The sequence below is a fragment of the Phyllostomus discolor genome, chromosome 8, assembly GCF_004126475.2.
Source record: "Phyllostomus discolor isolate MPI-MPIP mPhyDis1 chromosome 8, mPhyDis1.pri.v3, whole genome shotgun sequence".
Taxonomy (NCBI): Eukaryota; Metazoa; Chordata; class Mammalia; order Chiroptera; family Phyllostomidae; genus Phyllostomus; species Phyllostomus discolor.
In genome coordinates this window covers 20689438-20706708 of record NC_040910.2, presented here as the reverse complement: position 1 = coordinate 20706708, position 17271 = coordinate 20689438, and the positions used below count along the sequence as shown (strand labels likewise).

Genomic DNA, 17271 nt, shown 5'->3' with positions numbered 1-17271 from the left:
GATTTTTTTCTCTTTTACATTTCTTCTTCTTTTAACAATTTCATTTTATTTTGTAGTTAAGAACACTTAGCAAGAGATCCACCCTCTTCACATGTGTGTACATGGACAGTCCTTTGCTGTGGACTGCAGGGACAGAGGTGACAGCAGGTCCCTAGACCTCACGCACGTTGCCAAACTGAAACTTGGTTCCCACTGCCGAGCACCTTCCTGTTTCTCCTTCCCCATCTCCTCCTGGCAGCCACCCTTCCACTAGCTCATGCTACGAGTTTGACTATTTTAGATACTCCATATAAGTGGGAAAACATAGGATTTGTCCTTTTGTTACTAGCCCATATCACTTCACATAATGTCCTCCAGGTTCATCCATCTTGTCACATACAATGGTATTTCTTTCTTTTAGAAGGCTAAGTTATATTCTGTTATGTATATATGCCATGTTTTCTTTATTCATCCATTGGCAGACATTTAGGTTTTTTCTGCATCTTGGCTAATGTTGTGAATGGTGCCTCAGGGAATGTGGGGGTGCAGATAACTCTTTGAGATTGTGTTTCTTGGTAGAGCGCCTGATCTCAGCACCAGCAGAATGTGTTTCTGTCGTGATGAGGGTGGCATCAGGTGCCACGGTAGGCATGCTCTGTGCGTTGTCTTATTGGATCATTAAAACACCCTTGGCAACAACCGTATTCATTAGCAACAAATAGCAATTTCCACATAATGCCTAATCTCCCTAGTTAGCAGCCCCCAGAGGTGGACAGTCACTGCTCCTTGCCTGGGAAGTGCACTCCATCTGGAGTGTGTGACTGCTTGGGACTAGTTGTTTACAATGGCAGTCTTTATGAGGCAGATCTTTCCTTGCTCAAAACAATCCACTGGCATGGTCCCTTTAACATTTAAAAGATCAGAAGAATATACTTTTTTGGGAAATTGGTCTGCTTATCTTGGCTTTTTCAAAATTCCTCTAAACTGAGGACCTTAACTGCTTGTCAAAGCGCCAGGCCCTCTAGGGCAATAGCATTGCCAAACTTATATAGGTCAGCCAGTAATCATGGCACAGAATCAAAAAGCACTTAGCAGATTGTTTTTAGAAGACATCAACACACTCATCACCTAGTTTCTCCCGAAGATCTGGAAGAGTGAGCTGCACGGTGCCCTGTTTCTAGAAGATACCGCTGTTGTCAGGCTGGCTTCAGTCAGCCGCGGGCTCCCACTCCTGGCACCGGGCATAAGACAAATGCCATCGTTAATCATGGAGAACACTTTACATGAGTCATTATCTAGGGAGGTATCATGCTATTTGTTTTTTTAAAACAAAGACCAATTTTGTAATGGAAGTAGCTTTAGGTGATTGTTGGCTGGTGCCTATATTATTTCATATCGGTGCATTTAGGTTGTAGACATTTCTCAGTCTAACAGTACTTAGAATTTAGTTGCACTTAATCACAACTCATGAGAAATTCATAAGGCCTGGTAATGCTATGCTTTAACCTTTAAATTGAATGGCATTATGACTAACTGTAGGAAAAAGATTGCCTAGTGAACAGGGAGTCTCCAATTTGAACAGTTGTGTTCAAGTTCATCTGTTGGCTGACTGCCACTCCACGCACATTTCCTCCACTGCACATAACAGGCTTTCAGGCCATGCCGTAGAGGTGATCTAACTGTTGGTGTTCTCAAAGAACAGAACAAGGAGCAGTTGGGAATATGGTTTTCCTCTTCTGGACCCACATGTGCTTTTGTTGTAGTCTACAGAAAGCTGGGCTTTCTTGCTTAGCCTGTAAGGCCTATCTCTACAGAAGCTGCCAATGGGAATAGTCTCAAGGAATTGCGTATATATGTAGATATGTATATGTATGTGTATATGTAGGTATATCTATCTATTTGTGGAATAAAAGAACAACTCACATGTTTTAAATTGAAAAATGATTTAAATCCTTATTACATTCTTGTAAGAAATTGCAAGACAGTGTCATTGATGATATGGAGCAAAACTTCACTTAAAACCCTCTTTCCCTGTCACACTATGCTAGGTGGCTCTGTGGCCTACCCTATTTTTCCTTAAAACTATTCCAGACTCTTTCATCTTCTTTCTAGAGTGTCTGTGCTGGCTGCCACTTTTCTAGATATATGTGCTAAATAAATACTCATATACATAATGTATACATTTACATATAGTTTTATAATTGTGTAGATTATAGTTTTTTAAAAAAGATTTTATTTATTTATTTTTAGAGAGGGAAGGGAGGGAGAAAGAGAGAGAGAGAGAAACATCAATGTGCAGTTGCTGGGGGCCATGGCCTGCAACCCAGGCATGTGCCCTGATTGGGAATCGAACCTGCGGTGCTTTAGTTCACAGCCCACTCTCAATCCACTGAGCTATACCAGCCAGGGCAATTATACTTTTTATATAATTGATTATATAGTTGAATGGTTTTATAGTTATAGATAATTGTGTTGTATGAGAAGAATATTGAGAATTGATGAGCAAATTTCTACGTTGTCACGTCTTCCCAAGTTACTCTAAAATTCTCTCTTCGAGGCATTCATTCATTGGCTTATGGGTCCCTTTGCCCTTTCATTTTGATGCTTCCCATATCAGACGTGCTCCCCTGTCAGCTTACGGAGTATGTGTTACAGGCTCATGTTTTCCTGAAGACAAGAGATTTTTCCATTGACCTATTTGTGCCACAACCAAGACTCCTGTGTTAAAAATAGAGCCTTTGACTTACTGTGTTCATCTGGTAAGAACAGTGTTTTGGAGAAAACTGGAAGGGGGTGTGGCAACATCATGGTTGTTTTCTCTTGTGGGTTTATCTTCCTGGTCTGTTTTTGGTTTTCTAAGTGTGTTGTTAGTTCAAAGGACATTTTTGTAAAATGTGTTGAGGCACCAGGAGAGAGATATTGAGTTGAGTTTTCATTTCTCTTATTCTCAGTTCGTTGGGTCCCTTTGATGTGGGCACAAGGCGGACCACAGTGTTTTGAGCTTTAAAAGGAGGAAGCACAAGGGCATATTTATTAATAGCTCTTTTTCATGTATTTTTAATCCCATTTGATGAAATATATGTAGAGTTTTTTCTACATTGTTTGAAGTATCCCTTTAGTAGCATGAAAAGAACAGTTTTTTAGCTTTTGTGTTTGTGCTGTTTATTTAGTAATCTTACACTGAAACAAACATAACTTCTAATTCAGATTATTTTAAGGTGACAGAGATTGCAAGCATTTGTGTTGGTCGTTTATTGTTGTTTAGCCATTTTTTCCCACAAAATTAACTGTTAGTTAAATTCTTGTGGTTTACCTCTTTTTATAGAAACAAGTTGATATAAAGAAAAGTCCATAAAAGTTCTAAAAAAGAAAGTAACTTGTCTACTCAAGTCAGAAAATGGAAGCAAGTTCATCCTTTTAATCCATATTTATTCAATGACTATTTATCTATGAACCATGCACTGTTATAGATGTTGGGAGTGCATCTGTGAATAAAACGAAAATTCCTGCTCTCATATATATATCTTACAATAAAAGCTTATGCTGCCTCGCTTCTTGTATGATCTATGTTTAGTTGTGATGTACACAAAATCCAAATTCAGCACTACAAAAGAACAGATAATTGAAAGAGTAACTGAGTGAATTAAACTGCCAGACAAGGGCTGCTATGTCTCCATGATTAGCTGTAATCTTTTGTTTGTGTGGGTGTGTGGATTTTCATATGGACTCTAAGTAACGTAGCACAGACTCTGTTTTTCTTTCTTCCAAGGGCAGATTCTTTTCTAATGTTAGTTTCATGCTCAGATTTCGTACCACGTAATGATTCTCATAATTCTTCATGATTGTCACTTTTCTACATATAGAACATTCTGATATGTAGTTAAGAAATTAATACCACATCTTATTTCTTAAAGGATGTGAGCCTGCTCACGCCAAAAAAGTCTTTCTTTCATTTGCAAGACAGAGACTAAAATTAATCACAAGCACCTAATCAGCGTACGTCACTTTTATAGGAAACAAAAGCACGTCAGAGAGTTTTCTCACGTGTTTTTCCAATATAAGATCACAGGCTCTTGGAGATGAAAGGGACCTTAAAATTCAGCTCCCTCATACAGTAGAGGAAGAAATTGAGCCAGAAAGGAGTGTGGTGTCTTGCCTAAAGGTGCACAGTTGGTACGCAGCAGACCTGAACTGGAACCTGGTGTCCTAGACCTGCGATCTGTCCTTGTGTTGCTCCATCTCAGATAATAATACTTTTAAACATCTTTTCCATTTATTGTCTATTTGAGCCTCACACAGCTTATGGGATGAGCAAGGTGGATGTTTTTATGCCCATCTGCAAATGAAGAGAATGAAAGCCCTTTGAGTCAGTGATTTGCTCAAGGACGTAGTTGGAAACCCGACATTTGAATTTACTTCACGAACTTCCATTTCAAGGATCTTTCTATTAGTATGACATTAAAAAAACTAAAGATAAAGCTAAGATAAATATAGGTTCCATTGATTTCAACTTAATAACATAAAAAGGTCTCTCATTGTGACTTCCTACATAAGCCTATGGCAATTCTAAATTACCTGTTGATGTATTTATTCTTTGGCATTGAGTAAATACAACTGAGTGAAAACTTCCAAAACAGGTTAATTGTTCTGTGGTAAATTTTATTTTCATTGAATTCATTGTGGTGCTATTGATTAATAAAATTATATTGGCTTCAGGTGTACAATTCTATAATGCATCATCTGTATGTTGTATTGTGTGTTGTTCACCACCCCAAGTCACGTCTCCTTCCATCACCATTTATCCCCTCTTTACCCTCTTCCACTTCCTCCCACCTTCCTTTCCCTCTGCTAATCACAATACTGTTGTCTGTGTCTATGAGGTTTTTTTGTTTTTGTTTTTGTTTTTGTTTTTTTTGCTTAATCCCTTCACCTTTCTCACACAGCCCCCCAAACTCCACCCCTCTGGCAGCTGTCAGTCTGTTCTCAATGTCCATGAGTCTGTTTTTATTCTATTTCTTAGTTTATTTTGTTCATTAGATTCCACACATAAGAAATCATATGGTAGTTGTCTTTCTCTGACTGGCTTATTTCACTTACTATAAATGCTCTCCAGGTCCATCCATGCTGTCCAGAAAGGTAAGATTTAATCTGCTGATGGACACTTGGGCTGCTTCCAAATCTCGGCTGTTGTAAACAACTCTGCAATGAACAGAGGAGTGCATATATTTTTTTGAATTAGTGTTTTTTTGGATATGTTCCCAGAAGTGGGATTACTGGGTCATAAGGCAGTTCCATTTTTAATTTTTTGAGATATGTCCATACTGCTTTCTACAGCGGCTGCACCAGTCTGCATTCCCACCAACAGTGCACGAGGGTGCCCCTTTCTGCACATCCTTGCCAGCACTTGTTGTTTGTTGATTTATTGATGATAGCCATTCTCACAGGTGTGAGGTGGTATCTCGTTGTGGTTTTAATTTGCATTTCTCTGATGATTAGTGATGTTGAGCTTTCTTTCATATGTCTATTGGTAATCTGTATGTCCTCTTCGAAGAAGTGTCTATTCAGGTCTTTTGCCCATTTTTTAATTGGATTGTTTGTTTTTTTAGTGTGAAGTTTTGTAAGTTCTTCATAAATTATGTATAATTGTTTTAGATGTCAATATTAGATAGAATTTTGAATCCATTCTATTTTTATCAGCTTCTACAACTTAGTTACCCATATTTGTGTGCAAAATAAAGAATATAATGTCATCTATTTGATAAGTTTATATATTCTCACAAACTGACTATAGGATACATATCATAAATGTCAATTACTGGTAAGAAAGTAGTATTGATATCCCATAATTTTTAGTCTTTCTTTGTTTTTGAGAAAATCACACTTATAGACTACATGTTTAGTGAAGGTCGTGATTTTGTGCTTGTTTTTGTTCTTAACTATCCCACAGCTTATAATTTTAGTAATGACCTACAGATTTTTTCCCAACTAGGAATTACTACCTTGGTTAAGAGTATCCCATCTTTTGCAGGAGATCTGATCCAGAAAGTAAGTATTGCTTAGTTGGCAGAACATGATTTTACATACACTAAATCTAATGAAGAGAAGACCTTTTTAAGTTGTTTCATTAGTCTATCAGTGAAAATAAATTTTATTCCAACAGTGTCCTCTTTTAAATAAAAAGTGACAAGATAAAGATAACAAATATTATTGCATATTATAATTGGTATGTATAAATCTAAGCACCCAGTAATTAAACCTAAAATAATCAGTGCTCTGTAAAAGAATCTGTGTTTATTTTAAAGTTAAAGTTGGTTCCCTGAATGTGTGGTTCATGATAATTTTCAGGAGTTATGAAAAAATGAGAGCCAATTAATCTCTGTACTTAAAAATATTAAAATATAGCATCATAAACTTTAAGCTGATGAAATATATAGGCAGAGAGCTATTTATTTTATTTACCTATTTCATTATTTATTATATATTATGAATATTTGCATGTAATATTATGTATTATAGAGCTACATTTTCTGGCTCCTCAACTTTAATAGGCAGCTCAATTTATTTAAGAATGTTGAATTCAAGTAAATTAGTTTTGTAGTTATTTTTATATTCAAACATCAAAAAAGTGAATGTTTTGAAATGTCCAATATATAGAAGAATGAACTTAATTTTAATACTTTCCTCGTCTAAGTGGTGAGTGTTCAAAGAAATTCACTAGTTTCTTCCTGGTCTTTAGTAGAAATTGTTTTGCTATACAAAATTGACTTTGAAGTCCAACTAAGGTAGTCATTGGCATCAAGGAGGACCAGTAAAATTTATACATGTAAGCATTAAACGGACCTTTTTCAAATGTAAAAAGACAGATTTGGTCACTTTGCTCCCCTGCCTAAAATCTTTAATGACTTCCTATGGCTCTTTGGCTGAAGACCAAGTCCTCCTTATGGTCAACCAGGCCTTTCATGATCTGCCTGCTTTCCTGTGTGGCTTTGGGAAATAATTCTTCTCTTCAGTCTCTATACTCCTTCCTCACACCAACTGCTTCTTCTCTTCTTTCTCCCCCTCCTCCTCCCCCTATGCTTCCTTCTGCAGGCACCTTGAGTATTTTTTCTTTTGCCAAGATTATTTGATTGTTCCCTCTCCTCTCCTCTTCCCAGACTCACGTCTTCACCCAGTTAATGGCCTAAGTCATCCTTCATGTCTTGCTTTATGAAGGATTGCCAAAGGAGGTACTAGAAAACTAGTTTTATTCCTCTTTTGAACTTTAACCCACCTGTCAAAGGTATAAGAGATTGACACATTAGAGATGAAAGGGTTGATACTTGATAGAGACGTGCCGTGGGTTTGTGGGTTTCCCCTAGGGTGGTGGATCTATACCTGACAATTAGTACTTAGAGAATTTAGGATGTATTCTCTGCAGTCGGGAGCAAGCAGGCTCAAGTCCGTCTCTCGCCTGAGAAATCTAAAGGGGGAATGACTGCCTGGAACAAAGGAGAACCTTCCGGGGTGGAGACACGCAGTGCTCCAGGAGTTGGTAAAGGCAAAGGGTACTTCACGGTTTCTCCTGGACCTGGCTCATTTGGGATGGAGATAGCTGGTGTGGAGTTGTTTCAGACCCTGCCCAGAAAGGGCCAGAGGCAGAAGCTCTGAGCACGGCCAGCTCTTCAGGAGACAAGGAACCAGCGAATGAGCAGTCTGAAGACAGACGTGTTCACCTCTTTTGCGGCAGCTTCGGATCAGAGGTCTGAAGCAAGCTGGAGGGGAAAGAGAGAAGCCAGCCTTTTCCGACCCACAGCATGTGCCCCACCTGGACTTAAAGTTTAGCATCCTGATCATCGTGTAGACTTTTATATTCAAATTATTAAATCGAGACTGTTATGTGACTTAAAGTAACAGAATTTTAGCTGGTTGATAGTGATCATGGAAGGTGTAAGAGCTGCTTGAATTCAGACTTAGGGGCAGGGGATTTGCCATACAAAATAGATTTCAATAGGAGAAAAAAATAAAGTTGCTCTGTGATTGCACCCCCTGAGCTGTGCTCTGTTGTCATACTTGCCGTGTTTATGACAGCCGGACAGTATCACGTCTGAGGTGGAGAGATGGGCTACAGGATGAAGAGGAGCTACAGTAAGTGGGGTGGCTTATGAAGGAATTTAAAAACATGACAGAGAACTTTAACTTTGATTACTACAGGAAATGAGAAGGACATCAAGCTTTTGAGCACTAGCACATTGTGGTGAAAGTGACATTTAAGGAAAATTACCCTGGCAGCAGTGGGCTAGGTGGATTTTAGGACTAGGAAATTTGAATGAAACATACACATTGATTAACAGGAAATACATATTGATTACATAAGTGTGTAATGTGTTGTACATATTTATGAGAGCTGGATATTAGTCTCTAAGGGTCAAGTGAAGAGGTTTATACTAAGGAGATAGTAATAAAAACATAGAGGAAGGAAGTAATTAAGGGTATTTTAAAAGGGAAATATAAGAATGGTGACTGATTTACTAATGAAAGATGATGAGTCACACATAATTTTAAAATTTTAACTAAGATGATTGATGATCTAGCTGAAGTCAAATTGATAGATGCCACCTAGAAAGAGGCATGGAACTCTAATTCAGGTGGGAAGACATAGAGAGAAGCTAGGATAAAGTACCTATCAAAGAACATATGAATATTCTGAAGGAGAGTATATAGCAGTGGTTTTTAAATTTTAGAGTAAATAAAAATTCTTGGTGGAGCCTATGAAAAATACAACTCATGGATCCTTTTCCACATCTATAAATCAGTATCTCTGTGTAAGAGCCTGGAAATTTTGATTTTGCAAGTATGCCTGGTGACTTAATGCAGGTGGTCAAGAAACAGCCTTTGAGACCCTCCAGCAAACAGAACAAAGAGAAATGCCTAGAATAGAGAAATGCTTAGAAGTTTGAAGAGTAGGAAGGACCATTGTAGGAATCCAGGGAATTTTTAAGAAAGGAAAAAGAAAACCGTGATAGAACCGAAGGAAAGAATACAAAATTGAGAGGACACCATGACTGTAGGAGGGAGAGAGCATGAGGTTGGAGACGATGCCCCATCTTTCATTTGTGTCTGTCCGTATCTTTTCTTTGTCAGGCGTGTTTCTCATAAACATGTGTTTGGATTTATCTTGAAATCCACTCTGATAAATTTTGTCTTTTAACTAGAGCATTTTTTCCATTTATATTTTTTGAAGTCTTTCCCAGTCAAAATCTGCTATTAGTAGTCAGTCTCATGCATGTTAACATATTTCCTCAGATGCTGTGTATGTGTGTGTGCGTGTGTTACTGCGGACTTGGATCTGTATCTGAGAGAGTTCTTTGAACCCTGGGGATGAAGGTAGATTCCTCTGGAAAGTATTTGTGGCTTTTGTTGCCCAAGTAGCTTATCAGTCTACATCACGTTAAATTAAATTCTTGGTTTAGCAATTGATGAACAGGTTTCTTGTTCATATGATATTGACTATACCATCACTACAGAAGAATTTGGGGTAGATCAGCAGTTGTGTATATATTTTTGTGTGTGTATATATATATTTATCACATGTGTTGATATATATGCATGTATATATGTATACAAATGTATATGTATATGTGTGTATAAAATGTATTAATGCAGACACCCTAGGGTGAAGACCTTACTTTTAAGACTGCTTTGAAATGAGACATAGAGGAATGAAATAATGAACCTTGTCTTTTCAAAACCTAGTGAAAAACTGAGATTGAAAGAATTTACCTTGTATGATCAATCACTATTGTAAAAAGCATGGAAAAAATTTTTTAACAAGACACTTCTGTTGCAGAAGTAAGACTCTTGACCCTTCCCAGGTCAATTTATTCTCTGAATGACTAGTATGTATGTGAGGCTCCGAGCTAAGCACTCTTCATAATAGCTAACACTGGTGTAGTGCTATGGAGTTGACACTTAACGGAGTGTGTTATCTCAGCCCCATCTGTGACAGCCATTTCTTACCAGTGGATTTTGTTGACATGACATTCTGGGCGGGCGATATGCTCATCAGGCCTAACAAAGGCATCACAATTTATGTTTTTCTGTTGAATTGATATACTTCTGAAATGTCCAATGTTTAAGCTCGAGGAAGGCATCGTTTAACTTGACAGATTGTGGACCATCAGTTTGCAAATATGGTTAAATCTTTGTTTAGAAAGTGGATGTATTAGTCATGGTTCTCCAGAGAAATGAACCCAATAGCAGCTATCTATATCTATCTATATCCATATCCATTTCCATATCCATATCCATATCTATATCATCTATATCTGTGTCTATGTCTGTGTCGATGTCTGTATCTATGTCTGTATGTACATCTATTTCATCTACCTAGAAACACCCTCACACACACACACACACACACACACACAAAATAATGCTTGAACAAATATCTGGGCACTCCATAGCCCAGTCAAGTCAACACAAAATTAACCATCACAGTAGAATCAACAGATCAGATGCTCTATTGCTCATCGGTATTTATTGCATGTTATCTGGTTTTTAATTCTTTCTTTCCCTTCCCCAGGAATTATTTACTTATCATCCACCCTTAGTCATTTGGAATCCTCTACACTCCTGCTGATGGTCCGTGCTCGAGATGGTGGCGGGCTCCCATCTGCCATTAATGCTGATGTCACCATACACATTCTCCAGACGGCTCTGGCACCGGCTGAATTTGAAAGACCTAAGTACACCTTCTCAGTCTATGAAGATGTGTCTGAAGACAGTCCTGTTGGAACAGTGAAAGCAAAAGAGTCCTTGAGTAAGTACTCACTCTTTATGCTGCATCGAAATGCCCTGTTGGAACATCTTCTGTATGTCCTTGGGCTGTATAGTCTTGTATTGAATCTCTCCTTCTCTCCACGCAAGAAGAGTGAAGGGTGACTACACAGTCTGTGGCTTGCTCTTTGTCCTTCAATGTTATTTCTACCCTATAATTTTTTTCTAGTCACAAAAATAATAGGTACTTTTAAAAGAAAATTTAAAACAAAAAAAACCTCATAATGTGGAAAGTATACATCTCCTGCAGCCCACTCCCCAACACACACACACGCGCACACACACTTTTAAAATTTTTTTATGAAACTATATCCTAATATCTTTTTTCTACTGTATAGTTGGTACTGTTTTTTTTCTACTGTATAACTTTGCAGGTAACTGTACACCATTTTGTCTCATTTTAAAAGTTTGAATGACATTTCAGCTTAGATATAAAATATGTTTTCTCTGGGGGAGAGGAGTATAAGGGGATGAAATGGTAATGGAAAAAATGTAGTAAAGGTTATATATTTAAAATTTTTTAAAACATTTCTCTTTTTCTATCCATTGGAATGATTTACAGTACTTTGCTAGTCCAGGTAATACCAAAGCAATGTCCTTGTGTGACTTGTGGAGGTCTCTCTGCAGGAGAGATTCCTAGAAGGGAATTACTTGCTCTGCCCTGCTCCCAGCCCCCTCCTGGCCCTCCCTCTGTCCCTTCCCTGAGCTCTTGTGGAGGGGAGTTGCCATTCATAGGTAGATATCATAGAGAAGCAGCAACACAAACTGAACTTGGATCCCTCAAATATATTAAAAAGACATCCAAATAATTTCCTATCTTTTCTTTTTACCTCATGCAAGAGGAATGAAGAGAGAGAGAGAGTGAAACCTGTGCCTTGCTTTTTGTCCACTGGACATTGCCTTTATCCATTACAGCATGTTAAACCACGTGTCCACTTCCCACAGGCTTTGGAGAGCTGAGCAAGATGTAAGATGTTGCATTGTGTTCTCTGTAGATGTAGCACACATTAATATTCTATTTTCAGATGTTAGTGTTCCTAGCGGGTGCATTCTTTTGACATACAGTGCTTGCTTAAGTTTTTTCTTCTTCCTTTTTTTTTCTTCTCTTTTTTTATTCAGATTCCTCAGAGCCAGTGTTTTACCGAATCTCCTCTGGCGATGAGCACGGCAAGTTCTCCGTTCACCCGTGGCTGGGCACCATTCGAACCCAGAAGCCTCTGGATCACGAGACGCAGCCCGTGTTTGTGCTCACCGTCCAGGCGCAGCTCGGCAGCCCGCCAGCCTGCAGCAGCACAGAGGTCAACATAACTGTAATCGACGTCAACGACAACCACCCAGTGTTTCCTAAGGCCTCCGACGAGGTAAAAGTACCGCGGCTCGCGCTGCCTGGCACAGCCTTGTACCGTGCACGTGCGGAAGACAAGGACAGCGGTTGGAACGGATTCATCCGCTACTCGCTTGCCAGCCAGAACCCCAGCATCTATTCCATTGACCCCGGGCTGGGGGTGGTGTACCTCAATGGCAGTCTGGACGGCGACGTGCCCCAGAAGCACACGCTAACTGTCATGGCCCAGGACCTTGGCGTTCCTCCCCGAGCTTCCCTGCTCATGCTGACAGTCATTGTGGAGGAACAAGAATCGAGCCCATCCTTGATTTTTGGAAATTTGGTCTATCAAGCAGAAGTGAGTGAGTGTCTTGCGCTGACGACGCAAATACTGCAAATACAAGCCTACCCACTTGGCCCGCAACGCGAAACCCCCCAGCTTCTGTACTCGCTGGAGCCCAGCGCAGACTCCGCTGTGTTTGCCGTTCACCCTTACACAGGCTGGATTTCTTTGCGGCGACAGCTCGACTATGAATCCACCCACGCATATCATTTTAGAGTGTTCGCCCGGATCCCAGGGGACAGATTGTCACACAATGTGAGCACTTCAGTAATTGTTCACGTTCTGGATGAGAATGACAATTCCCCTACCTTCTTGCATGATGTGTTGTTTTTGAAAGTGGAGGAGAGCCCCCTTCCCCAGGGGGTCATAGGCAAAATTACAGCAATTGACAGAGACTCGGGAAAGAATGGACAGCTGTCATATTTCCTGTTGTCCGATGGAAAATTCTTCAGGATGAATCCTCATACAGGTAGCATTTCCTAGCTTCCCTTATTCCTTTCAAACTGGAATTGGCTAAACCCAAATCTAGTTATAACATCAGTACAAACATACAGTTAGAATCACGGTTTTAGTACACACCATACTGATTACAGTTCTGTGATTTTAAAGTGAAGTGAAAATGAATAGGATTTTATCCACAGTGATTTGTACTTCTCTTGCGTCTCACCCACATATTGCTAGTATATGGCTCTTATTCTAAATGAGAGACATAGTCAGAACTGGATTGAATAAATCCTTTTGTAAAGTCTATTTTTTTCACCAACCTTTTTCATTTCTAAATTTTAAAAAGTCAGATAATATTTTGTAAAATATGAGTGTCATTGATGTAAAAGTGGGTCCAAGATTTCAAAGCCACTTTATTAGCATACTTTCCCCACTCTCATTATGATAAGGGAGCCAAGGACAGGTGCTTACAGTGAGTTCTTTCAAGTCTTTCATACTTAATTATGGAATGAAATATAAAAATGTTGTTAGAAATATTATAAAGTTAAATGTAAAAGTGCTCAAAAATTGTATAGATTTACAAGGACTTGATTTAATCCCTGAAACCACTTACAAATGAAATCCGTTCATGGTACAACTGTAAAGCTGGGGACACTGACTCTGGCAACTCAAGTAACATGCCCAAGGCCACGGAGCTGGAAGGAGATGACAGGCGGTCACCACTTGGTGCAGCTCCTGGAGACACCATGTACATCGTGGTCTGCGTAAGCGACACCCCCCCCCCCCCCGAGCCCAGTAGTGGATGGAATTTGAATTCAGTTCTAATTAACTTTATTCCAGAGACCCCTGCTGCTGTGTGAATTGGGGGAAAAGGCGCCCTTTCCTTCTACCTCCAGCAGGTGGAGCTTTTCCCCAGGGCACGCGGCTCACGGAGAAGACCAGGGAGCTGGATTCCAGCTCCCATTCACTCCTAATCTGATTCCCCTCCGCAGGACACACACTGCACAGTTACGCGGGATGGCCCCGCTCGCTCTTCACTTTCCTAGGCCGGTTTTGCAAGTCTTCTATTTTACCCAGTAATCTGTTTTTCTGAAAATATGGAAACTACATCTGTTTCCCCTATGATCATCTCTCTCCTACAATAAGTGCAGGGCCCAGTGTTCCTGCTTTTGTTGCAGGGCTTTAAGCAGGTAACCTCGCCTCAGAGCGCGGCTCCCTGACCATGAATAAAGGAGCTAGTTCCTGACGTGCTCAGACCAGACAGAGCACTTGGCCCCTCATGGCTCTTGACAGTAGGTAGAGGCAGTTACAGTTGTGTGTCTGAGTCTCCAACGCTGAAGTGTGAGGAGCTTTGCCTAGAAGTGAGTCCTGAGCAAGAATATGTAAAATACGGCTTGTAAAGCATCCAGAGTTATTTGGGAAGTCACTATCCATCGCTACACATATATTTTGTGAGATAATGATGAATAGCTGTATATATAAAATAAAAATCATAGCCAGAGGAATGTATTTGATTCTCAGGAAGATATTTACTAACATTTTAAAGAGATGATAACAGGAGCCGTGTGGGTAATGATTGACAGCCTACAGAATGCTTCTAAATGTACGAATGCATTTGCTGCTGATAGAAAGTAGGCTTGGAGAGGTCCTTCCGCATCTGAGATGGAGAAATTGGGACCTGGACTCAGAGGCTGTGATGTGTGAGCTGCAGAGCTTCTTTCTGGTATTCCGTGTGGCACTATGGAGGGGGAGAAGCTGTGGTTTAAAATCTTGTGAGTTATTACTGAATTATCAGAGTATTTTATCATCTGCTTCTATGAATTCAGTTTTCATTCAAATGGTCGATGGTAGTAGCTAAGCTGAAATAGGAAGAATGACAAATTTAAAGTGTCATTTTTAGGAGGAACTTCAGAAAATTCTCTCAACAGTAGAGTGAAACTGCAAATGTGCATGGTGATGGAAGTTGTTCTTTCACGCCAAGGTTGGCAGTGTTTGATTTTCCTTCTCACAAATGATGTTGAATGTGGTGCTCAGTGCCAGAATGCTAGTACACAGTATCAGCCTCTTTTTTCTCTGCGTTCCTCAGGTGAGCTGATCAGCTGGGTGGCGCTGGACCACGAACAGCAGGTGCACCATCAGCTGACCATCCTGGTGACCGACCACGGCTCCCCACCTCGAAACGCCAGCATGGTGGTTTATGTCTCGGTCACTGACATCAATGATAACAGGCCGTACTTCCCACAGTGCTTCCCCGGGAAGGAATTACACATCAAGGTTTGTAGGGTGCAATAGCCTTGCAATGAACTTGTAGTATTCTTAGTTATTTGTGTTGAGCACCATCTTGTGGTAAAAAGCATGAATTTATCAAATTACTCATTGTGTGGCAGTGCATTCATTTCTAGAAGACCAAGACATTGTGCATGTGTCCAAGAAAATCCTATGTTTTAAAAAATAAAATGGTGATATGTGCCATTTGTGATCTAACATCCAGCTGTTTTATGATTAATGGAGGTCTGCCCTTTGTATGCAGACACCATGGGTCCCCGTTATTAGTCATGCTCAGACAAGGGCTGTGTCTCCAGTAGCGGGCACGCATCTCTCTGTGCAGAGCTCCTCACGAGCAGTCGGTGTGCATCGCTAAGACGGGCAGTGAGAGGTAGCGGAACAATCTGTGGCTCTAATGTGGAGAGACATATATCCAGAGATTATAAAAGCTGATCTTTTTGAGGACACATGCAGAAACTTCTCATTATATTTATATTATCTCATCTTTTTCATTGCCATGGTATTGTATGTTTTATAATATACATAGTGAATTAGCATGTTAGTTCATGGACATAATTAATAAGTACATATATCTTGGAAGTGGTCATACTTTTTAAAAATGAATGGGTTATATGAATAAAAAACTTGGAAGCTATAGCTCCCAAATGACCGAATTGGACATTCAAATTGTGCTCAGATATGCGTAGGGTGCTGAGGAAGTTAATAACTTTAAACTCATCTTCCAAAGTCGTATTTAAAGAAAATTTTACCAAAGCAAAATATGATATTATCATTATGACTGTAATCATGTCATTAAAATATCTCATGACTTAATTAGGCAGTAGGATTTTTAAACATGGAGTTCAACTCCACATATAAATTTCAATATTCTAGGAAAGTTTCTGTTAATTAGTTATCTTTCCTGAACGAGGGATATTTCCTGAAATAAAGATGTTTGTTTACCTTTTGCATAGTTTAGACCTTAACAACAACCTTTTAAAAAATACCCTGAGAGGGTGGTGAATGAAAAGATGCTAGAATTCTTAAAATACATTCAAAATCTAAGATTGTTTAGTTAATTTGATTTCCTTTTTCACCCCTCAGAATTAGTTCAGCTGCTGTAGATAATTTGTACAAATTGTGTAAAAGATTTAAATTGTAATGTGGATTATTTTCATGGATTTCTATCCATATAATTTTTACATGGTAGACATTTGAATTACACGTAGACCTAAAATCATTTTTTTTCAAATGCTTAGTTGTAGTGTCTTCTTTCATTTAAGTTCATTGCTTTTTCTTTTAAAGTTTTTGTCGAGTGATTTCTAAGCTGTTTGTTTTATTGACAGGTTCTGGAAGGTCAGCCAGTAAATATGTTGGTGACAACTGTGTTTGCAAAGGATCTGGATGAAGGAAACAATGCAGAAGTTATGTATTCAGTATCTTCAGGTAAATGTCACTACCCATAAAGAGTTAGGAGCCTTTAGAATTTTCTCTTTTGTTTATTAACTGTCTCTCTCCTTCTGGGAACATAGTTAACATTGAAAATAGCACCAAATTACAAACAAAGTACATTTATTGTTGTCTAGAATCACCTTTATATATATTTTTTAAAGATTTTATTTATTTATTTTTAAAGAGGGAAGGGAGGGAGATAGAGAGAGAGAAAGAAACATCAATGTGCGGTTGCTGGGGGCCATGGCCTGCAACCCAGGCATGTACCCTGGCTGGGAATCGAACCTGCAACACTTTGGTTCGCAGCCCACGCTCAATCCACTGAGCTATGCCAGCCAGGGTGAATCACCTTTATATTTAAAAAAACAATTTAAAGTTTAGCAAAAAACAACCCACTGACCATCCACCTTAAATGAATAATTTTTAATCATCTGAAGTGTGAATCAACATATATTGAAAGGAAAGTAGTAGTTAGTGGATAGAAAGTGGTATTAGTATAAAGAAATGTGATTATGAATACCAAGCATCTATGAATCTCTATGAAGACTAACTATCTTCAGGTTAGAGTAAATCACACTAGAAAATGTCACACATGTACATAATGTGCATATATGGGGGAACTTCATAGAGGCAGGCATGCTTTTGTGTT

At 39.2% G+C, this 17271-nt stretch overlaps 1 protein-coding gene across 1 annotated transcript in view; it reads left to right on the top strand.

Annotated features, from left to right (window-relative positions):
• The window catches only part of DCHS2 (dachsous cadherin-related 2), a 186410-nt gene that overhangs the window by 101672 nt on the left and 67467 nt on the right, over positions 1–17271 (top strand). Inside the window, exons 4-7 of the mRNA XM_028521730.2 lie at positions 10541–10777; positions 11914–12930; positions 14992–15179; positions 16517–16616. Of these exons, the coding sequence (XP_028377531.1) occupies positions 10541–10777; positions 11914–12930; positions 14992–15179; positions 16517–16616 (1542 nt within the window). The remainder of the gene's footprint in view (positions 1–10540; positions 10778–11913; positions 12931–14991; positions 15180–16516; positions 16617–17271) is intronic.